The 23,340-nt window shown below is 55.8% G+C and overlaps 1 protein-coding gene and 1 non-coding gene across 2 annotated transcripts in view; both read left to right on the top strand.

Moving 5' to 3' along the window:
- LOC119956804 (kunitz-type protease inhibitor 1-like) overlaps positions 1-23,340 on the top strand; it is a 95,697-nt gene that overhangs the window by 31,802 nt on the left and 40,555 nt on the right. Inside the window, 1 exon segment of the mRNA XM_038784243.1 lies at positions 4,156-4,307. Within this exon segment, the coding sequence (XP_038640171.1) occupies positions 4,156-4,307 (152 nt within the window).
- On the top strand, positions 12,412-12,483 carry trnaw-cca. The gene has a single exon. It is a non-coding gene; the product is annotated as a tRNA-Trp (tRNA).

Raw genomic sequence — 23,340 nt, 5'->3', positions numbered from 1 at the left:
TTGGCAATATAGAAAATAACAGCATAAATCGGGCATTAAACCCGCCGAGCCTGCGCTGCCATTCAATTTGATCATAGCTAATCCCCTAATCTCAATGCCATACTCCGGTTCCCCATCCCTCTTGACACCTTTAGAGTCCAGAAATCTATTTATCTCCTTCCGAAATATATTGTGATTTGGCCTCCACGCCTTTTGTGGTAGAGGATTCCACAGGTTCACCCACCCTCTTGAGTGAAGAAGTTTCTCACCATCTTAGTCCTAAAGGGCAAACCCCATATCCTGAGCATGTGACCCGTTGTTCTAGACCCTTCTCTTCCTCCACCTCCAGCCAGAGGAAACCCTGCATCCAGTCTGTTCAGCCCTGTCAGAATTTTATCCGTTTCAATTAGATCCCCTCTCATTCTTCTAAATACCAGTGAATACAGACCCTGTTGACCCAATCGCTACTCGCATGGCAATGCTGTCATCCCAGGAATCCGTTTGGTGAGCTTCCGCGACACTCCCTCCATGGCAGATCAAAACTATGCACAATACTCCAGTGTGGTCTGACCAAGGCCCTGTGTAACTGCAGTAAGAAATCCTTGCTCTGGTACTCGAGTACTCTTGAATGAAGGCCAACATACCATGTGCTCTCCTAACTGCTTGCTGTGCCTGCATGCTTGCTTTCAGTGACCGGTATTTATACATCACCTTTCACAATGACAGGATGTCCCAAATTGTCATGATATGCAAACATGTAGCTAATGAACACATAGACTAGGACACGACCAATGAGCAGTCAGGACACTCAGGGGTGGTATCTCACTATAAAAGGGATGAGGCACTCGCACCCCGCCTCTTTCCACAGACCAACATCTACAGAGTGAGACAGGGTGTATCCTCAGCTGGAGATACTGCTCGGCTTCGCTTTGTAACCTGTTGTTTTGTTTAGGCCTTGCCACAATCAACGAGAGTTTGTTACGCTAGTCTGTGAATCTAGCTTGGTCTGATATTGCTCTTGGCTTCCCGGATGACTTTGCGGAGGGTCTACCTGGATTTCTTTTATAAGTCAGAATCACCTGACTTGAACGCCTTCGACCAGGCCTTCAGTAGGGAGTCACTCTCCCGATTAAGCCACGGTTTCCGGTCGGGGAACAGACGTACTACTTTCTTTGGCACGCATTTGCTGATAAAGTCTGTGACGATGGTGGCATACTCATTTCGGTTGCCGCCATCAATCACCTCCATGTGCAAACTGCTTTTCAAACTCCACGACCATCACCGTGCTCATCTTTTCAGAGTGAGCGACGTGGCGCCACCCAGCGACTCAGCCTCCGCCATCTTTCCAGTTGCCAAGCTGACCCTTTTGCTCGACGGCGAATCTTCACTTGCCCCCTTTTTCACACTGGCGTTCTTCTGATTTTTAGACATCCTCCTCCTTCTATCTTCCTGCACTTATTTGTGGCAAAATTGCCCCTGGGACCCGGCATTAAATTCTAGAAAATCAAACCTCGTGCAGGAGCCACCCAACGTGAGACCTCCTCCTACATGCCGCCACCAGAAGTCTCCGTCAGCTCAGGGAAATTAATAGAATCCTTACGTTGCACAAGAGGCCATTCAGGCCACTCGGTCTGCGCCAACCCTGCAGAAGAACAGCCTACTAAGTTCCACTTCCCCGTCCAATCCATGTAACCTAACGTGCACATCTTTGGGCATTAACATGGCCAATCTGCTTAACCTGCACATCTTTGGGCTGTGGGAGGAAACCCACGCAGACACTGGGAGAACGTGCAAACACCACGCAGTCGCCCGAGGTGTAAATTGAACCCGGGTCCACAGCGTTGTGAGGCAGCAATGCTAACCGCTGCGCCGCCGTGGCCTTCCTGCTCCCTGAAGTTGAGCACTGGGGCAAAGAAAAGTCGGCGATCAGAGTTGGAGGGCAGTCTTGTAAGCCCAGTGGGATGCAATCTCGGGAGAAAAGATTGGGCAGCTGGCAGGGGAGTCGGGGGAAAATTCAGCTGGAGTCGAGTTGCCTGTCAGCGCATTGCAGGCTGAAGAAGCAAGAGGTCTTCAAAGCTGAGTTGGAGTCCCTGTTGAAGGAACAAAGAGGCCGTAACCTTGAAGGAGATGAGCTGAAATCCGTCACGAGGAAGGCCGAGTTTAATGGATATTTTGTGACTCACAGGGATCACTGATGCTTGAGTGGATGTCTGAGAAAACTAACGGGATCTGTGTTGGTTGTATCTGTCATTTAACCTCCAGTTTGTGGTGTAGTTGACCACAATTTCCATGTTGATTCATGTTTATCTCGGTTAATTCTGGATGTTCAGAGTGTAAGGGGAGATATTAGTGACTGCTTTGACTCTTCTATAGCAAAAATTCTTTTGTCTGTTTAAAACCTGTAGGTACCTGAGATTTCAAATTTCATCAACTTTAAACAAAAAGTTACTGGTCGCTCACCGCCAGCTTGTAACAAGAGATCAATGGGGCTTTGTGCCCGGTTTTTCTTCCACGGAATCTTTAAGTCCACCTGAAGGGTTCTTGCTTTAACGCCTCTTCCACAGGATAGTCCCTTTGACAGTGCAGTACTGCACGAGAGTGTCACCCTCGATTAAGTGCTCAAGTTTCTGGCATGGGTTTTTCTGATTTAGAAGTGGGGTTCTACCAGTTGAGCCAAAGCTGATATGGCTAAGGGTCTTTGAACCAAATTGCCAATGTCCACATGTTTCTGTTGACCTGACACAAGTGAGCACTCGTATCACCACGAGGATGAAGGGAGCTAGGAGCTCCAATCCTTGGAGCAGTTCCAGGTATACCTGCCCTCCCGCATTTACTCTACATCATCGATGTCCGTCCTCAAACAAGCCGACTCTGAAGAGCTCACAATTTGCTCAACGTGCTGCAGTCCTGGGGTTTGTCAACTCTGGCATTGAACGTTCTTGGTGCGGTCATCCTAGCACAGGCAGCACAATAGCATTGTGGATAGCACAATTGCTTCACAGCTCCAGGGTCCCAGGTTCGATTCCGGCTTGGGTCACTGTCTGTGCAGAGTCTGGACATTCTCCCCGTGTGTGCATGTGTTTCCTCTGGGTGCTCCGGTTTCCTACCACAGTTCAAAGATGTGCAGGTTAGGTGGATTGGCCATGCTAAATTGCCCATAGTGTCCAAAATTGCCCTTAGTGTTGGGTGGAGTTACTGGGTTATGGGGATAGGGTGGGGGTGCTCTTTCCAAGAGCCGGCGCAGACTCGATGGGCTGAATGGCCTCCTTCTGCACTGTAAATTCTATGAAATAAATATATCTGTCAATGTGTACCGCACAATTGGGTAATGTAAATTATATCTACAGAATGTTTTCCGATGGAGCTGTAAGAATGGCAGACCAAGATCTCCACGTTGTAGATTTGTAACCGATTGTTTTTTTTTTAAAGTTATTATTGAAGCAATTGAATGAAGGTATGTATGGCATGTACCACTGGGGTTGAAAAGCAGAGGAAAGGTGAGCAGGTACCACAGGAAAACAGTAATTAGACCACAGCAAACTCGGGTTGTCCGTTACAGCAGTAAAGCCATGGGATTCAGCTGGGAGCACCCTTACCTCTGAATCACAGGGTTCCAGGTTCAATTCCCAGTCTAGGGCTCGGGCACTCAAAATCTATGCTGATACACCACTGCAGCGCTGAGGGAGTGCCAAGCTTCAGATGAGACGTTGAACTGAAGTCTCAGCTGGATGTGAAAGACCCTATGCTGCCACTTTGAAGAAGAGCAGGGGAGATTATTTCTGGTGTCCCAGCCAATATCTACCCTTCAATCAACGTCACACAATTAAAACTTCAGATTATCTGGTCATTATCACATTGTTATCCACATTCACATCCGCCAGACCTATTCCATCCACAGAACATTTCAAATGGACTGGATACTCTTTCTGTCGTCTCTTACTCTCGGTCTTGCTCTGTCTCGCTCTCTATCTCTCCCTCTCTCTCACCCTCGTCCTGGCGATTGCCCTGGCTCTTGCCCTTGTCCTCTCTCAGTGAATGAACTATTTCCAGTGGTTAGCGGAAGTGATCAAATGTATAAATTGTTTTTTAAAAGTGTAAATGCGAGTGAGCTCCAGGTTGTCCAAAACTCCATGTTGTACCAGCCCTTAATGATATTTATTTTTCCCGCTGTTGTAGGTGATAAACGTCCAGATGCAAATGCTGGGAGGGATCGAATTGTGCAGCCAGATGAGGAAGTCACGCTCAGCGGAGTAGAGAGTAGAGATGACTTTAAAATTGTCAGTTTTGATTGGAGCCTTCTGCTCGGAAACTCCTCTGTGAAGTTACAGGTAGGTATGCACTGAGAGAGACAAAACAACGCATTAAATAGAATAACCCATCCACTGCTGAGTTTTAATATCTCTATTTCAGCTAAAAGGAGGGGCCTTTAGAGGTTTGCAAATGTGCGTTCTCAACGGATCTTTCATTCAAGTATCCAACTTTTATTCAATCTTCTAGGCAGCCTTTATTATAACTGTTCCTGCACGAGAAAACAAGAATTAGGCGCAAGAGGAGGCCATTTCGTCCCTTAAACCTTATTCGCTAACAAGCAGGGCCTACTGAGCCCCAAAACTCCATTTCCCTTCCCCACGTACCCCCATTTAACTCCTAGGTGTCCCTCCCTGTCTGTCTCACTGTCACTGGGGTGGTACAGTGGTTAGCACTGCTGCCTCGCAACACCAGGCACCCAGATTCAATTCTAAACTTGGGTCACTGTCTGTGCAGAGTCTGCACGTTCTCCTCGTGTGTGCGTGGGTTTCCTCCGGGTGCTCCGGTTTCCTCCCACAGCCCAAAGATGCGCTGGTTGGACATTTGGCCATGCTAAATTTCCCCTTAATGTCCAAAGGTTAAGCGGGATTACGGGGATAGGGCGGGGGAGTGGGCCTAGGTAGGATGTTCTTTTGGAGGGTCAGTGTAGACTCAATGGACCGATTCACAGAATACTGTAGGTATTCTATGATTATGTCTCCCTGCCTCCCTCTCTGCACTTCCCTGTCTCTGTCCTTGTCTCTCTCACTTGTGTCTCCCTTCCTCCATCGCTCTCTCTCTCGGTCTGTCTGTAATGTCTCTCACTCTCTCTGTCACTCTCGTTCGGTCTCTCTTGCTCTCTCACTCTGCCCCATGTCTCTCAGTCGCACTCTATCTCTGTCGCTCCCTATTTCTGTCGCTCTCTATCTCTATCACTCTCTATTTCTGTCGCTCTCTATCTCTATCACTCTATCTCTGTCGCTCTCGCCCGCTCACGGTCTTGCCCGCTGTCTCCCTCCCGCCCGCTGTCTCCCTCCCGCCCGCTGTCTCCCTCCCGCCCGCTGTCTCCCTCCCGCCCGCTGTCTCCCTCCCGCCCGCTGTCTCCCTCCCGCCCGCTGTCTCCCTCCCGCCCGCTGTCTCCCTCCCGCCCGCTGTCTCCCTCCCGCCCGCTGTCTCCCTCCCGCCCGCTGTCTCCCTCCCGCCCGCTGTCTCCCTCCCGCCCGCTGTCTCCCTCCCGCCCGCTGTCTCCCTCCCGCCCGCTGTCTCCCTCCCGCCCGCTGTCTCCCTCCCGCCCGCTGTCTCCCTCCCGCCCGCTGTCTCCCTCCCGCCCGCTGTCTCCCTCCCGCCCGCTGTCTCCCTCCCGCCCGCTGTCTCCCTCCCGCCCGCTGTCTCCCTCCCGCCCGCTGTCTCCCTCCCGCCCGCTGTCTCCCTCCCGCCCGCTGTCCCCCTCCCGCCCGCTGTCTCCCTCCCGCCCGCTGTCTCCCTCCCGCCCGCTGTCTCCCTCCCGCCCGCTGTCTCCCTCCCGCCCGCTGTCTCCCTCCCGCCCGCTGTCTCCCTCCCGCCCGCTGTCTCCCTCCCCGCCCGCTGTCTCCCTCCCGCCCGCTGTCTCCCTCCCGCCCGCTGTCTCCCTCCCGCCCGCTGTCTCCCTCCCGCCCGCTGTCTCCCTCCCGCCCGCTGTCTCCCTCCCGCCCGCTGTCTCCCTCCCGCCCGCTGTCTCCCTCCCGCCCGCTGTCTCCCTCCCGCCCGCTGTCTCCCTCCCGCCCGCTGTCTCCCTCCCGCCCGCTGTCTCCCTCCCGCCCGCCCGCTGTCTCCCGCCCGCCCGCTGTCTCCCGCCCGCCCGCTGTCTCCCGCCCGCCCGCTGTCTCCCGCCCGCCCGCTGTCTCCCGCCCGCCCGCTGTCTCCCTCCCGCCCGCCCGCTGTCTCCCTCCCGCCCGCCCGCTGTCTCCCTCCCCGCCCGCTGTCTCCCTCCCGCCCGCTGTCTCCCGCCCGCCCGCTGTCTCCCGCCCGCCCGCTGTCTCCCGCCCGCCCGCTGTCTCCCGCCCGCCCGCTGTCTCCCGCCCGCGCGCCGCTGTCTCCCGCCCGCTGTCTCCCGCCCCGCCCGCTGTCTCCCGCCCGCCCGCTGTCTCCCGCCCGCCCGCTGTCTCCCGCCCGCCGCTGTCTCCCGCCCGCCCGCTGTCTCCCGCCCGCCCGCCGTCTCCCGCCCGCCCGCCGTCTCCCGCCCGCCCGCCGTCTCCCGCCCGCCCGCCGTCTCCCGCCCGCCCGCCGTCTCCCGCCCGCCCGCCGTCTCCCGCCCCCCGCCGTCTCCCGCCCGCCCGCCGTCTCCCGCCCGCCCGCCGTCTCCCTCCCGCCCGCCGTCTCCCGCCCGCCCGCCGTCTCCCGCCCGCCCGCTGTCTCCCTCCCTCCCTCCCGCCCGCCCGCCCGCTGTCTCCCTCCCTCCCGCCCGCCCCCTGTCTCCCTCCCTCCCGCCCGCCCCCTGTCTCCCTCCCTCCCGCCCGCCCGCTGTCTCCCTCCCTCCCGCCCGCCCGCTGTCTCCCACCCGCCCGCTGTCTCCCGCCCGCCCGCTGTCCCCCGCCCGCCCGCTGTCCCCGCCCGCCCGCTGTCCCCCGCCCGCCCGCTGTCTCCCCCCGCCCGCGTCTCCCTCCCGCCCGCTGTCTCCCTCCCGCCCGCTGTCTCCCGCGCCCGCTGTCTCCCGCCCGCCCGCTGTCTCCCCCCCCCCCCGCCCGCCCGCTGTCTCCCCCCGCCCGCTGTCTCCCCGCCCGCCCGCTGTCTCCCGCCCGCCCGCTGTCTCCCGCCCGCCCGCTGTCTCCCGCCCGCCCGCTGTCTCCCGCCCGCCCGCTGTCTCCCGCCCGCCCGCTGTCTCCCGCCCGCCCGCTGTCTCCCGCCCGCCCTGTCTCCCGCCCGCCCGCTGTCTCCCGCCCGCCCGCTGTCTCCCGCCCGCCCGCTGTCTCCCTCCCTCCCGCTGTCTCCCTCCCTCCCGCTGTCTCCCTCCCTCCCGCTGTCTCCCTCCCGCCCGCTGTCTCCCTCCCGCCCGCTGTCTCCCTCCCGCCCGCTGTCTCCCGCCCGCCCGCTGTCTCCCGCCCGCCCGCTGTCTCCCGCCCCCGCTGTCTCCCGCCCGCCCGCTGTCTCCCGCCCGCCCGCTGTCTCCCGCCCGCCCGCGGTCTACCTCCCTCCCTCCCGCCCGCTGTCTCCCCCCTCCCGCTGCTCCCGCCCGCCCGCTGTCTCCCGCCCGCCGCTGTCTCCCTCCCGCCCGCTGTCTCCCTCCCTCCCTCCCCCCGCTGTCTCCCTCCCGCCTCCCCCCGCCCGCCGCTGTCTCCTCCCACCCGCTGTCTCCCTCCCGCCCGCTGTCTCCCTCCCGCCCGCTGTCTCCTCCCGCCCCTGTCTCCCGCCCCCCGCTGTCTCCCGCCCGCCCGCTGTCTCCCGCCCGCCCGCTGTCTCCCGCCCTGCCCGCTGTCTCCCGCCCGCCCGCTGTCTCCCGCCCGCCCGCTGTCTCCCGCCCGCCCGCTGTCTCCCGCCCGCCCGCTGTCTCCCGCCGCCCCGTCTCCCGCCCGCCCGCTGTCTCCCGCCCGCCCGCTGTCTCCCGCCCGCCCGCTGTCTCCCGCCCGCCCCGCTGTCTCCCGCCCGCCCGCTGTCTCCCGCCCGCCCGCTGTCTCCCGCCCGCCCGCTGTCTCCCGCCCGCCCGCTGTCTCCCGCCCGCCCGCTGTCTCCCGCCCGCCCGCTGTCTCCCGCCCGCCCGCTGTCTCCCTCCCGCCCGCTGTCTCCCTCCCGCCCGCTGTCTCCCTCCCGCCCGCTGTCTCCCTCCCGCCCGCTGTCTCCCTCCCGCCCGCTGTCTCCCTTCCGCCCGCTGTCTCCCTTCCGCCCGCTGTCTCTCCTTCCGCCCGCTGTCTCTCTCCCGCTGTCTCTCTCTCTCCATCACCCCGCTGTCTCTCTCACTCTCTCCGCTGTCTCTCTCTCTCTCTCGCTCGCTCTCTCGCTCTCACTCAGTTGCTCTCTCTTGTTCACTCTCTCTCCATTGCTCTCTCTCTCGTTCACTCTGTCACGTTCTCTCTCGGTCTCTTGCTCTGTCTCGCTATCTGTCGCTTGCTCTGTTGCCCTCTTGTTCTGTCTCTCTAACTCTCTCGCTCAGTCGCATCTTCTCTATTGCTCTTGATCTCGTTCTCTTGCTCTCGTTCTCTTGCTCTCGTTCTTTTGAAAAATGAAAATCGCTTATTGTCACGAGTAGGCTTCAATGAAGTTACTGTGAAAAGCCCCTAGTCACCACATTCCGGCGCCTGTCCGGGGAGGCTGGTACGGGAATCGAACCGTGCTGCTGGCCTGCTTTAAAAGCCAGCGATTTAGCCAAGTGAGCTAAACCAGCCCATAGGAGAGCCTCTTGCTCTCGTTCTCTTGCTCTCGTTCTCTCGCTCTCGTTTTTGCTTTCGTTCTTGTTCTCTCATTAGAACATAGAACATAGAACAGTACAGCACAGAACAGGCCCTTCGGCCCTCGATGTTGTGCCGAGCAATGATCACCCTACTCAAACCCACGGATCCACCCTATACCCGTAACCCAACAACCCCCCCCCTTAACCTTACTTTTTTAGGACACTACGGGCAATTTAGCATGGCCAATCCACCTAACCCGCACATCTTTGGACTGTGGGAGGAAACCGGAGCACCCGGAGGAAACCCACGCACACACGGGGAGGACGTGCAGACTCCGCACAGACAGTGACCCAGCCGGGAACCGAACCTGAGACCCTGGAGCTGTGAAGCATTTATGCTAACCGCCATGCTACCGTGCTGCTTTCTCTGCCTCGTTCTCTCTGTCACGCTCTCTCCCTCGCTCTCTCTCCCTCGCTCTCTCTCCCTCGCTCTCTCTCTCTGTCGCGCTCTCACTCTCTGTCGTGCTCTCGCTCTCTCTGTCGCGCTCTCTCTCTCTCTGTCGCGCGCTCTCTCTCTCTGTCGCGCGCTCTCTCTCTCTGTCGCGCGCTCTCTCTCTCTCTGTCGCGCGCTCTCTCTCTCTCTGTCGCGCGCTCCCTCTCTCTGTCGCGCGCTCCCTCTCTCTGTCGCGCGCTCTCTCTCTCTGTCGCGCGCTCTCTCTCTCTGTCGCGCGCTCTCTCTCTCTCTCTGTCACGTGCGCTCTCTCTCTCTGTCGCGCGCTCTCTCTCTGTCGCGCGCGCTCTCTCTCTCTGTCGCGCGCGCTCTCTCTCTCTGTCGCGCGCGCTCTCTCTCTGTCGCGCGCTCTCGCTCTCTGTCGCGCGCGCTCTCTCTCTCTGTCGCGTGCTCTCTCTCTCTGTCGCGCGCTCTCTCTCTCTGTCGCGCGAGCTCTCTCGCTCTCTGTCGCGCGCTCTCTCTCTCTGTCGCGTGCTCTCTCTCTCTGTCGCGCGCTCTCTCTCTCTGTCGCGCGAGCTCTCTCTCTGTCGCGCTCCCTCATTTATCATGGCCAATCCACCTGATCTGCTCATCGTTGCATCGTTGCAGGAGCACCTGGATGAAACCCACGCAGACATGGGGAGAACTTACAAACTCCACACAGTCACCCAAGGCCGGAATTGAACCCGGGTCCCAAGTGCTGTGAGGCAGCAGTACTAACCATGCTGCCTTTTGTCCACAACTAAATTACGACTAGGAAGTGAATGAAAACAAGAAATTGCAGTACAAGGCATTGTGGCGTGTGGGCATTGAGGCCGTAGTGACTGTCTAATTGCAGCACCATTGGTAGTTGGGCCCTGGACTCTGGAGTTCTACCCCAAACCCCTGCAAATCATCACTGTGCTCCATTGATGCACCATCAATTGGACTCGAGTCGTAGTGAAGTTCCAAACAACAGGCTTTAATACGCTAGATGTGAGCCCGGCAGTGGTCGTACAGAGAAAGGCCGACTGCCAGCCAGCACGAGCTCTTATACCCCGCTCTGTAGGCGGAGCTACCAACCTCTCAGCCAATCGGCGGGGAGTCACATGACCAGCAACAACCAATTGGCAGAGAGGCACATGACTTGCCTGGGCCAATAGGCAGCGAGGCTGCTGTACCGATGGCAACTTTGTTCTCCGGTAATATGATCTCTCTAGACATACTGTCTGGAACGGCAGCGACCGACTTGGAGAGGCAGGCGGCTGCGAAATGGCCCTTTTTGCCACAGCTCTTGCAGACTGCGGTGCGGGCCGGGCAGCGCGGGCGGGGGTGCTTGGCCTGCCCGCAGAAATAACAGCGGGGGCCCGCGGGCTTGCCTGGGTGTCCTGCAGCGCAGGTCTGGGGGTCTGAGTCAGCGGGGGCGAGTGGGGTGTGCCACGCTGCCCACGGGGCTGCGGTGCGGCCGGGGGCATACGCGCTGCGGTCAGCGACCTCCAAAGAGGATGCAAGGGTCCGTGCCTCAGTGAGGCTGAGAGCATCCTTCTCTAACAGTCTCTGCCGTATTTGGGGTGACTGTATGCCCGCCACGAAGGCGTCCCTGATCAAGAGTTCGGTGTGCTCCCCAGCAGTGACCTGCGGGCAGGCGCAGTTTCTCCCTAGGACAATGAGGGCCCGATAGAATTCATCGAGGGACTCACCGGGGAATTGTTGCCTTGTTGCCAGGTGGTGCCGCGCGTAGATTTGGTTTACTGGCCTGATGAAGTGTCCTTTTGGTAGATCCATGGCGACATCATAGTCCAGTTCGTCCTCTATCGAGTAAACGGCGGTACCCACACACGAGTGGAGGATGTGGAGTTTCTGCTCCTTTGTTGGTTGATTTTCTGTAGTAGAGAGGTAACTGTTGAAGCATGCCAGCCAATGTTTAAAAGTTGCTGACGCGTTTGCAGCATGCGGGCTGATCCGGAGGCATTCTGGCTTAATCCGTAGTTCCATTTTCAAAGTCTAGCGTATTAAATGGATGCACGATCAAGTGGACTCGAGTCGTAGTGAAGTTCCAAACAACAGGCTTTAATACGCTAGATGTGAGCCCGGCAGTGGTCGTACAGAGAAAGGCCGACTGCCAGCCAACACGAGCTCTTATACCCCGCCTTGTAGGCGGAGCTACCAACCTCTCAGCCAATCGGCGGGGGTCACATGACCAGCCACAACCAATTGGCAGAGAGGCACATGACATGCCTGGGCCAATGGGCAGCGAGGCTGCTGTACCAATGGCAGCTTGGTTCTCCAGTAATATGATCTCTCTAGCCATACTACCACATCCTCCCTTCAGATAACCTTTAAACCTGCCTCTTTGACCAAGTTCCCCTGTCCTAATATCTCGATGTGGCTGGGTGTCAAGTTATGTTTGACGATGGCTCCCGTCGCAGGCCTTTGTATATTAGCAATAGGTTAAGGACACTGTAAATATGAGTAGTTGTATGTAGATAAGCCGGTAGCTGCAAGTGTGCTGCAGGCTGCAATCAGAATTCTCAGTACTAAGTCCAACCCTCGTTCCATCCAGAAGGACACAGAACATTTGGATGTTGAATCATTAGCTTCTGTGCAAAATGGAGGTTGCTGTAGTTTCGACTGAATGGGAATGATGATCAACGCGTGATTTGTTTATTTTGTGATTGCTCCACCACAGTTGCCCTGGCAACACCACAATGCAATGTAATATTAACATGGCTTGCATATTTGCTGTAAAAAAACAAAGAGGAACAGCACAGGAACAGGCCCTTCGGCCCTCCAAGCCTTCGCCAATCACGTGTCCGAGCTAGACCAACCGCCTGTATCCTTCTGTACCCTGTCAGTTCATGTGTCTATCCAGATAAATCTTAAAAGCCGCTAACATATCTGCCTCAACCACCTCACTTGGCAGTGCATTCCAGGCCACCACCACCATGTGTGTAAAAAAAACGTTCCCTGCACAGCTCCATTGAACCAATCCCCCCTCGCCTTGAACTTGTGCCCCTTGTAATTGTCATTTCCACCCTGTGAAAAAGCCTCCAACTGTTCACCCTATCTATATCCCTAATAATTTTATAAACTTCTAACAGGTCGCCCCTCATCCTCTGTCTATCGAGGGAGAACAATCCCAGTTTATTCAATTTCTCCTCATAGCTAATACCCTCCATAGCAGGCAACATCCTGGTAAACCTTTTCTGAACTCTCTCCAAACCGTCCATGTCCTTCTGGTAGTGTGGTGACCAAAACTAGACACAGTATCCCAAATGTGGCCGAACCAACGTTCTATCGCAACGTTCTAGCAGTTGAGCTTGTGGCGTAACGTTAACGCATCTGACTCCAGATCAGAAGGTTGCGTGTTCAAATCACGTCAGGCTCACAGAGTTTCTCAACAGCTAGTTCCAGGAATTTCTCTCTGTGTGGCAATGTTCTCGAAATGACTCCGTTCAAAACACAATACACATGCTTTCTTCCAGGTATTTTAAGGGGTTGGTTTAGCACACAGGGCTAAATCACTGGCTTTTAAAGCAGACCAAGGCAGGCCAGCAGCACGGTTCGATTCCCGTACCAGCCTCCCCGAACAGGCGCCAGAATGTGGCGACTAGGGGCTTTTCACAGTAACTTCATTGAAGCCTACTTGTGACAATAAGCGATTTTCATTTTTCATTTCATTTCTATATAACTGTAACATAATTTGCACACTTTTACACTCAATGCCCCATCCGATTAAGGCAATCATGCCATATGCTTTCTTTACCACCATTTCCACCTGTGCTGCCACTTTTAAGGATCTGTGGACCTGCACACCCAGATCTCTGTGTCTCTATGCTCCTGATGGTTCTGCCATTTATTTTATAGCTCCCACCTCAATTAGATCTACCAAAATGCATCATCTCGCATTTGTCCGGGTTAAATTCCATCTGCCACTCCTCTACCCAATTTTGCAGCCTATCTATATCCTGCTATATTCTCTGACAATCTTCATCACTATCCGCAATTTAGAATCATCCGCAAACTTGCTAATCAGACCAGCTATGTTTTTTTCCAAATTTTTAATATATATATTACAAACAGCAGAGGTCCCACTCCTGATCCTTGTGGAACACCACTAGTTACAGACCTCCATTCGGAAAAATACCCAACCACTGTTACCCTCTGTCTTCTATAGCCAAGCCAGTTCAGAATCCATCCAGCTAGTTCACCCCTGACCCTGTGTGATTTAATCTTTTGCACCACCTTGCCATGAGGGACTTTGTCAAATACTTTACTGAAATCCATGTAGACAACTTTCCTCATCAATCATTTTTGTCACCTCCTCAAAACACTCAACTAAATTAGTAAGACATGACCTCCTTCGTATAAAACCATGCTGTCTGTCATTAATAAGACCATTCACTTCCAAATGTGCATAGATCCTGGCCGGGATTCTCCGAAACCCCAGCCAAGTATTGATACTGGCGTAAACACCGGAGTGGTGTACGTTGGCATCAATGGGCCTCCTGGCCCAGCAATTCTCCGGTTTTTAGGGGGCTAGCACAGCGCTAGAGCAGTACACTGCTCCGGCGCCGAAAGGCAGCCCTGCATGGCCGATGCGGGTCCGCCCATGCGCGCGACGGCTGTCCCCGCACCGGCGCATGCGCGTGGTTGACATCTCCGTGCCAGCCCCGATCGCGGGCCTGGACCCCGTGGAGGCTGCCCCCCAGAGTCCGATCCCCCCCCCCCCCCTCCCCCACCAGCGGCCGTGTCCGAGCTCTCGCCGGGTGGTACCAGGTTTGAACCATGCCGGCGGGAGTTGGCGAGAGTTCGGCCCGTCGCCCGTGGAGAATCGCCGCGGGGACCTATTTCAGCGACTCCCAACTAGTGACCGCGCGGTCGGGATTGGTGCCGATTCTCCGGTCGCTGGAGAATAGGCGACCTGGTGTCGCTGCGTTGTGGCGGGAATTTCACGTGCCCCTGCCGATTCTCTGACCCGTCGCGGGCTTGGAGAATCCCAGCCCCTATCTCTGAGAATCTTTTCCAACAATTTCACTATCACTGACGTCAAGGTCACTGGCCTACAATTACCCGGGTTATCCTTGCTACCCTTCTTAAGTAATGGGACAACATTGGCTATCATCCAATCCTCTGGGACCTCACCTGTGGCCAACGAGGAAACAAAGATTTCTGTTTGAGGCCCAGCGATTTTATCTCTTGTCTCCCTCAGTAATCTGGGATGGATGCCATCTGATGCTGGGGATTTGTCTACCTTGATGCTTTTAAAAAATAAATTTAGAGTACCCAATTCATTTTTTCCAATTAAGGGGCAATTTAGCATTGCCAATCCACCTACCCTGAACATCTTTGGGTTGTGGGGGCGAAAGCCACCCAAAATGGGGGAGAATGTGCAAACTCCACACAGACAGTGACCCAGATCGAACCTGGGACCTCGGTGCCGTGCCACTGCGCCTCCGTGCTGTTCCTACCTTGATGCTTTTTAACACACCAAACACTTCCTCCCTTGTAATAACGACCTGTTCTAAAGTGTTTGCACATCCCTCTGAGACACCACCAATCATTGTGTCCCTTTCCTTTGTGAATGCCGATGCAAAATACTCATTAAGGATCTCACCTACTTCCTTTGGTTCTACCAAATTCCCTCTTTTTATCCTTGAGTGACCAGCTCTTGCTCTTGTTCCTAATATAAGTATAAAATGCTATGCGATTCTCCTTAACCCTGTCTGCCAAGGATATTTTGTGACCCCTTTTTGCCCTCCTAACTCCCTGGTTGAGCTCTTTTCTACTTTCCCTGTATTCTTTAAGTGCTTCATCTGTTTTTAGCTGCCAAGACCTCATGTCTGCATCCTTTTTCTTTTTGACTGACTTGCATTTTCCTTAGTCATCCACGGTTCCTGAATCCTGCCTTTCCTGTCTTTCTTTTTTACTGACACATGCCTGCCCTGCAATCCCATCAACTGCTCCCTAAAAGACTCCCACTGCCAAATGTGGATTTACCCTCAAACCGCCTCTCCCAAACAGCCTCCAAATCCTGCCTAATCTAGTTGTAGTTAGGCCTTCCCCCAATTTAGCACTTTAACCCGAGGACATCATTAGTGTGCCTCAGGGATCAGTGCTGGCTCCATTGTTATTTGTTATTTATATTAATGATTTCTTTTAATGTATTTTATAACAAACATGCTTCAAAACATGTTACAGCGAATAAACACCCCTGGAAACATACTTCCCAACAATCAAGTATACAGATTTTTCCCCATTTTCAACCCCCCTCCCCTGCGAAGAACAGCCCCTCACAACAGTCACAGACATCCCCCACCTTTCCTCAACCCCCCCCCGAAGAGCTCCTTAACTCATACTTTATCTTCTCTAACCGCAGGAAGTCGTACAGGTCACCCAACCAAGCTGCTGCCCCCGGTGGCGATGCCCACCACCACTCCAGCAACATTCGCCGCGGTGCAATCAGAGAGGCGAAGGCCAAGACATCGGCCTTCCTCCTCTCCATGAGCTCCGGCTTCTCTGAAACCCCAAATATCGCCACCAAAGGGTCCGGGTCCACCTCCTCCTCCACTATCCTGGCTAAGACCGCAAACACTCCCGCTGAGAATCTGCTCAATTTCTCACAACCCCAAAAGATGTGCGTGTGATTCGCCGGCCCCGCCCAGACCTCTGACACTCACCTGCTACCCCCTGAAAGAACCCACTCATTCTCGCCCGGGTTATATGCACCCTGTGCACCAACTTTTTTTAAAATGTATTTATTCAAAGTTTTTCAATAAGTTTACAAAACCCTCCAAAAAGGAAAATAATACAAAGAAAGAAGGGCAACATGCCAACAGAATAGAACAACTTAACCTTTAAACGATAAACAGTTTAGCAAATTGACACCCAATTCAAAACAGAATAGAACCCCCCCCGGGTTGCTGCTGCTGTTTTTTTTAAATTAAGGTTTTGCTAAATTTTCCATATTAAATAGTAATAATCTAAAACACAGCAAATTAGTGAACATTAACATAGTGCAGAAAGAGAATATACATCAGCAATCCACTAGACATTACCCCACGCGCCTCAGTCCTCCCACCCCCTCCCATTCGCTGCTGCTGCTGAAGTGTTAATTTTCCCCGCGAAGTCAGCGGACAGTATTGTGTCCCCGCTCAACAGCGGCAGCTCTGTACCCTTGGCAAAGTTATTTACACACATATGTAGGCATCCGTTTGTGGTGTTGCCCCTTGCTTCTCCCGGACGGAGTTCGCTGACGTCGTCTTGTGCGCACTTCCGCTTCTGCGGCCCTCCCGTCTTCCCCATTTTCTCTGTTCCTGTGGATGCCAAGTTTGTTAACGTTCCCCTGCCTCCCCCCTCCCCTCCCCTGGCTTTCCTCTATTGTTCCCTGTCTCTCCCCTCTGCCCCCCCCCCCCCCACTCCCCGCTTCTGCCCCCACTCCCCGCTTCTGCCCCCCAAGCCCTGTGGTTCGCCTTTCCTTCCTCTTAGATTTAGCTGTCGTCCCCCCTCTCCCGGTCTATCTCTCCCTCTCAAACTTTGGCTACTTTTCCGTTTCTTGGCTACCTGGTTGCTCTTCTGCTTGTTTGTTGGCCACGAACAGGTCCCGGAACAATTGGGCGAACGGCTCCCACGTTCTGTGGAAGCCGTCGTCTGACCCTCGGATGATGAATTTGATTTTCTCCATTTGGAGAGATTCCGAGAGGTCGGACAGCCAGTCTGCAGCTTTGGGTGGTGCTGCCAGCCAAACCGGATTCTACGGCAGGCGATCAGGGAGGCAAAGGCAAGGGCGTCCGCCCACCTCTCCAGGAATAGATCTGGCTGGTCTGAAACCCCGAAGACCGCCACTTTCGGACATGGTTCCACCCTCACCCCCACTACTTTGGACATTGCCTCAAAGGAGGCTGTCCAGTACTCCACAAGTCTGGGGCAAGACCAGAACATGTGGGCGTGGTTGGCCGGGCCTCTTTGGCACCGTTCACATCTGTTCTCCACCTCCGGGAAGAACCTACTCATACGGGTTCTTGTTAAGTGGGCTCTATGTACCACTTTTAGTTGCGTCAGGCTGAGCCTTGCGCACGTGGAGGTGGAGTTGACCCTATGCAGTGCTTCGCTCCAGAGTCCCCTCCCTATTTCGATCCCCAGGTCCTCCTCTCACTTCATTCTTGTTGCGTCCAGTACGGTGTTGGCCCCTTCTACCAGTCAGTCGTACATGTCGCTACAGTTTCCTTTATCTAATATGCTTGCGTCTAGTAACTCTTCCAGTAGTGTCTGTTGTGGCGATTGTGGGTACGTCCTTGTCTCCTTTCGTAGGAAGTTATTTAGTTGCAGGTACCTTAGCTCGTTCCCCCCAGCTAGCTGGAGTTTCTCTGTCAGTTCGCCCAGTGTTGCGATCCTGCCGTCCGTGTATAGGTCCCTGACTGTCAGTGTCCCTCTGTCCTGTCCCCACCTTTTGAAGGTGGCGTCAGTCAGCGCTGGCATGAACCTATGGTTGTTGCAGATGGGAGTTTTACCCGACATTTTGGTCAGGCCAAATTGCTGCCGTAGTTGGTTCCAGGATTGGAGGGTGCTGTGCACCAACCTAAACAGTATCAGGCTCATCCTTGCACAAGAGGAGGCCCCGTTTATCCTTCGCATTGCCTCACTTCATACTCCCTAACTGATCTCCATGACCAACTCCGCTTCCCATTTCTCCTTGATCTTCACAACCCGTTCGCCTCCCTGTCCCCCAGCCACTTGTACATATCCCCAATTCTTCCCTCCCCTTCCACGTCCGGAGCAGCAATCGCTCCAGCAGGGTGTATCCCGGCAACCTAGGGAACCCCCTCCAGACCTTTCGTGCAAAGTCCCTAACCTGCAGATACCTGAACTCACTATTGCTTTGCAGCTCTACCCTCTACCTTAGCTCCATCAGACTGGCGAACCCTCTCTCCAAATTCAAATCCCTCACCTTGACCAACCCCACTTCCCTCCACCTCCTGTATACACGATCCATCCCCTCCGGCTCAAACCCATGATTCTCGCACAGTGGTGTGAGCACCGACATTCCTTCCACCGAAAATTCCTCCTCAGCTGATTCCATATCTTCACCGTGGACTGCACCACCGGGCTCCCTGAATACCTACTCAGAGCCATTGGCATCGCTGCCGTCGCCATAGCCCTCATACTAGACCCTTTATAAGATTCCTCCTCCATCCTAACCCACTCTACCCCTTCTCCTTCCCACCACCGCCGCATCTTGTCCACATTCGCCACCCAATAATAATGAAGCAAGTTGAGCAATATCAACCCCCCCCCTAGTTTCTCTGCCTCCCCACCCTCGGCACCTTCCCCGCCCATACAAAGTTCAAAATGATCATGTCCACTTTCCGAAAAAAAGGTCTTTAGTATAAAGATCGGGAGAGCCTGAAAGATAAACAAGAACCTCGATAGAATATTTATTTCACCGCTTGGACCCTCCCCGCCAGCGTTAAGTGCAGTGTATCCCACCTCCTAAGATCCTCCCTGGCCTCCTTCACCAGCTTCGTTAAGTTCCACTTATGGAGTCCCATCCATTCCCTCGGTACCTGAATCCGCAAGTACCTAAACCCATCCCTCGCTACCGTAAATTAGCCCCTTGTCCCAGCTTATTCAGCAGGAATACCTTGCTTTTCCCTACATTCAGCTTGTACCCTGAGAACCCTCCAAACCTCCCCAACAGGCCCATAATCCTTGCCATACTCTCCATACACAAACATACAGCAAGAGGTCATCAGCATAGAGCGATACCCGATGCTCCCTCTGTCCCCTCATAATCCCTCGCCACTCTGCCGACCCCCTGAGAGCCATTGCACATGGCTCTATGGCCAGCACAAACAGCAACGGCGACAGTGGGCATCCCTGCCTCGTACCCCTGTGTAAGTCAAAACGTCGTGAGCTCATATAATTCATCCTCGCCCTCGCCCTTGGTGCCACATACAGCAACTGCACCCATGCCACAAATCTCAGCCCAAACCTTCCCAAAACCTTGAACGAGTACTGCCACTCCACCCGATCAAATGCCTTCTCCGCGTCCATGGACACCACCACCTCCGGTACCAGAGCCCCTGACTGATTCATCACCACATTCAACAGCCGTCTTATATTACACGCGAGCTGCCTGCCCTTCACAAAGCCTGTTTGATCTTCTGGAACCACCTGGGACACACTCCACCATCCTTCCCACCAACAACTTAGCCAATACTTTCACATCCATGTTCAATAGTGATACAGGCCAATACGACCCACATTCCACCGGGTCCTTCCCTTTTTTGGGGATTAGTGTGTTTAGTGACTGCGTCATCGTGTCCAGGCAATTCCCGCTTCTCCAGTGCTTCATTAAACACCCCCAACAAATGTGATGCAAATTCCTTCTAAAATTCCGCCGGGTACCCATCCGGCCCAGGGGCCTTCCCCGACTTCATACCCCTGATACTATCCAGCACCTCCCTTAGCCCCAGGGGCTCCTCCAACGCCTGCCTCTGTGCTTCCTCCACCTGGGGAAATTCCTGCTTGCCCAGAAACCGCCCCATGTCCCACTCCTCTCCTCCCGGGTCTGCCTCATAGAGTCCCTGGTAGTACTCCCTAAACGTATTGTTTATCTTCCCTGGCTCTGACACCACATCCCCAGCCCCAGTCCGGATCTTCAGTATTTCCCTGGACGCAGCCTGCCTCCACAGCTGGTGCGCCAGTATGCGGCTCGTCTTCTCCCCATAATCGTATTGCACCCCCCTTGCCCTACTCAGTTGCCCTACCCCCCTCCCTGTTGTCAGCCTGTCAAACTGCCCCTGCAACCTTTTCCTTCTCGCCAATCCCCAATCCCTCCACGGTTGGCACCCTCGAATATTCCCTGTCCATCTCCACTATCTCGCTCACTAGACAGTCATGTTCCCCCCTCCTTTCCCTATCCGCACGAGCCTTAAACAAAATAATTTCCCCCCGGACCACTACCTTCGGTGCTTCCCAATAAATGGCCGGCGACACCTCTCCATTCTGATTCAACTCCACATACACCTTAATCGTCGCCCTCCCTTATCACAAAAACCTCCATCCGCCAACAACCCCGAGTCAAATCCCAACCCCGGCTTCTGCTCGCGTCCCGATCTAAACCGAATCTCCAGCCAGTGGGGTGCATGGTCCGAGATAACTATCCCCGCATACTCTGCCCCCTCCACCCCAACCAAAACCTCCCGACTCACTACAAAGTAATCAATCCTCAAATACACCTTACAGACGTGTGTAAAGAAGGAGTACTCTCTTCCCCCGGGTTCTGAAAGCGCCATGGATCCACCATACCCATCCTCTCCATAAATCCCCCCCCCCCCCCCGTTCCCTTGGCATTCGTACCCTACCCATCGACCTGGGGCTTCGATCTAGCCACCCTCGGCTCCAAGACGCAGTTAAAATCTTCTCCCACGATCAACTGGTGCGTGGCCAAATCTGGGATTGCTGTCAGCAACCCACTCATAAAACCCACATCATCCCTCTTTCTCTCCCCCTCTGTCTCTCTCTCCCCCTCCCTCTGTATCTCTCTCCCCCTCTGTTTCTCTCTCTCCCTCTGTCTCTCTCTCCCCCTCTGTCTCTCTCTCCCCCTCTGTCTCTCTCTCCCCCTCCCTCTGTCTCTCTCTCTCCCCCTCTGTTTCTCTCTCCCCCTCTGTCTTTCTCTCCCCCTCTGTCTCTCTCTCCCCCTCTGTCTCTCTCTCTCCCCCTCTGTCTCTCTCTCCCCCTCTGTCTCTCTCTCCCCCTCTGTCTCTCTCTCTCCCCCTCTGTCTCTCTCTCTCCCCCTCTGTCTCTCTCTCTCCCCCTCTGTCTCTCTCTCTCCCCCTCTGTCTCTCTCTCTCCCCCTCTGTCTCTCTCTCCCCCTCTGTCTCTCTCTCCCCCCCCCGTCTCTCTCTCTCCCCCCTCTCTCTCTCTCCCCGTCTGTCTCTCTCTCCCCCTCTGTCTCTCTCTCCCCCCTCTGTCTCTCTCTCCCCCCTCTGTCTCTCTCTCCCCCTCTGTCTCTCTCTCCCCCTCTGTCTCTCTCTCCCCCTCTGTCTCTCTCTCTCCCCCTCTGTCTCTCTCTGTCCCCCTCTGTCTCTCTCTGTCCCCCTCTGTCTCTCTCTGTCCCCCTCTGTCTCTCTCTCCCCCCCCCCCCTCTGTCTCTCTCTCCCCCTCTGTCTCTCTCTCTCCCCCTCTGTCTCTCTCTCCCCCTCTGTCTCTCTCTCCCCCTCTGTCCCTCTCTCTGCCTCTGTCTCTCTCTCCCCCTCTGTCTCTCTCTCCCCCTCGTCTCTCTCTCCTCACCCTCTGTCTCTCTCTCCCCCCTGTCTCTCTCTCCCCCTCTGTCTCTCTCTCCCCCTCTGTCTCTCTCTCCCCCTCTGTCTCTCTCGCCCCTCTGTCTCTCTCTCCCCCGCTGTCTCTCTCTCGCCCCTCTGTCTCTCTCTCCCCCTCGTCTCTCTCTGTCCCCCTCTGTCTCTCTGTCCCCCTCTGTCTCTCTCTGTCCCCCTCTGTCTCTCTCTCTCTCCCCCTCTGTCTCTCTCTGTCCCCCTCTGTCTCTCTCTGTCCCCCTCTGTCTCTCTCTCTGTCCCCCTCTGTCTCTCTCTCTCCCCCTCCCCCCCCCCCTCTGTCTCTCTCCTCCCCCTCTGTCTCTCTCTCTCCCCCTCTGTCTCTCTCTCTCCCCCTCTGTCTCTCTCTCCCCCTCTGTCTCTCTCTGTCCCCCTCTGTCTCTCTCTCTCCTCCCCCCCCTCTGTCTCTCTCCCCCCCTCTGTCTCTATCTCCCCCCCTCTGTCTCTCTCCCCCCTCTGTCTCTATCTCTCCCCCCTCTGTCTCTATCTCTCCCCCCTCTTCCCCCCCTCTGTCTCTCCTCTCCCCTCTGTCTCTCTCTCCCCTCTCTCCTCCCCCCCCTTCTCTCTCTCCCCCTCTGCCTCTCTCTCCCCCTCTGTCTCTCTCCCCCTCTGTCTCTCTCCCCCTCTGTCTCTCTCCCCCTCTGTCTCTCTCCCCCTCTGTCTCTCTCTGTCTCTCTCCCCTCTGTCTCTCCTCCCCCTCTGTCTCTCTCCCCCTCTGTCTCTCTCCCCCCTCTGTCTCTCTCTCCCCCTCTGTCTCTCTCTCCCCCTCTGTCTCTCTCCCCCTCTGTCTCTCTCCCCCCTCTGTCTCTCTCTCCCCCTCTGTCTCTCTCTCCCCCTCTGTCTCTCTCTCCCCCTCTGTCTCTCTCTCCCCCCTCTGTCTCTCTCTCCCCCTCTGTCTCTCTCTCCCCTCTGTCTCTCTCTCTCCCCCTCTGTCTCTCTCTCCCCCTCTGTCTCTCTCTCCCCCCGCTGTCTCTCTCCCCCCTCTGTCTCTCTCTCTCCCCTCTGTCTCTCTCTCCCCCCTCTGTCCTCTCTCTCTCCCCTCTGTCTCTCTCTCCCCCTCTGTCTCTCTCTCCCCTCTGTCTCTCTCTCCCCCTCTGTCTCTCTCTCCCCTCTGTCTCTCTCTCCCCCACTCTCTCTCTCTCCCCCTCTGTCTCTCTCCCTCTGTCTCTCTCCCCCTCTGTCTCTCTCCCCCTCTGTCTCTCTCACCCTCTGCCTCTCTCACCCTCTGTCTCTCTCCCCCACTTTCTCTCTCTTCCCCCCCTTTCTCTCTCCCCCCCCTTTCTCTCTCCCCCTCTGTCTCTCTCTCCCCCCTCTTTCTCTCTCTCCCCCTCTGTCTCTCTCTCCCCCCCTCTGTCTCTCTCTCCCCCTCTGTCTCTCTCTGTCCCCCTCTGTCTCTCTGTCCCCCTCTGTCTCTCTCTCCCCTCTGTCTCTCTCTCCCCTCTGTCTCTCTCTCCCCTCTGTCTCTCTCTCCCCCACTGTCTCTCTCTCCATCACCCCGCTGTCTCTCTCTCCCCCACTGTCTCTCTCTCCCCCACTGTCTCTCTCTCCCCCACTGTCTCTCTCCCCCTCTGTCTCTCTCACCCTCTGTCTCTCTCCCCCACTTTCTCTCTTTCCCCCCCCTTTCTCTCTCCCCCCCCCTTTCTCTCTCCCCCACTTTCTCTCTCCCCCACTTTCTCTCTCCCCCTCTGTCTCTCTTCCCCCCCCTTTCTCTTCCCCCCTTTCTCTCTCCGCCTCTGTCTCTCTCCCCCCCTCTGTCTCTCTCTCCCCCTCTGTCTCTCTCTCTCCCCCTCTGTCTGTCTCTCTCTCCCCCCCGTCTGTCTCTCTCTCCCCCCCTCTTTCTCTCTCCCCCTCTGTCTCTCTCTCTCCCCCTCTGTCTCTCTCTCCCCCTCTGTCTCTCTCTCCCCTTCTGT

This window comes from Scyliorhinus canicula, chromosome 2, assembly GCF_902713615.1.
Source record: "Scyliorhinus canicula chromosome 2, sScyCan1.1, whole genome shotgun sequence".
Classification (NCBI taxonomy): domain Eukaryota; kingdom Metazoa; phylum Chordata; class Chondrichthyes; order Carcharhiniformes; family Scyliorhinidae; genus Scyliorhinus; species Scyliorhinus canicula.
This window is presented reverse-complemented; position numbering and strand designations above follow the sequence as displayed.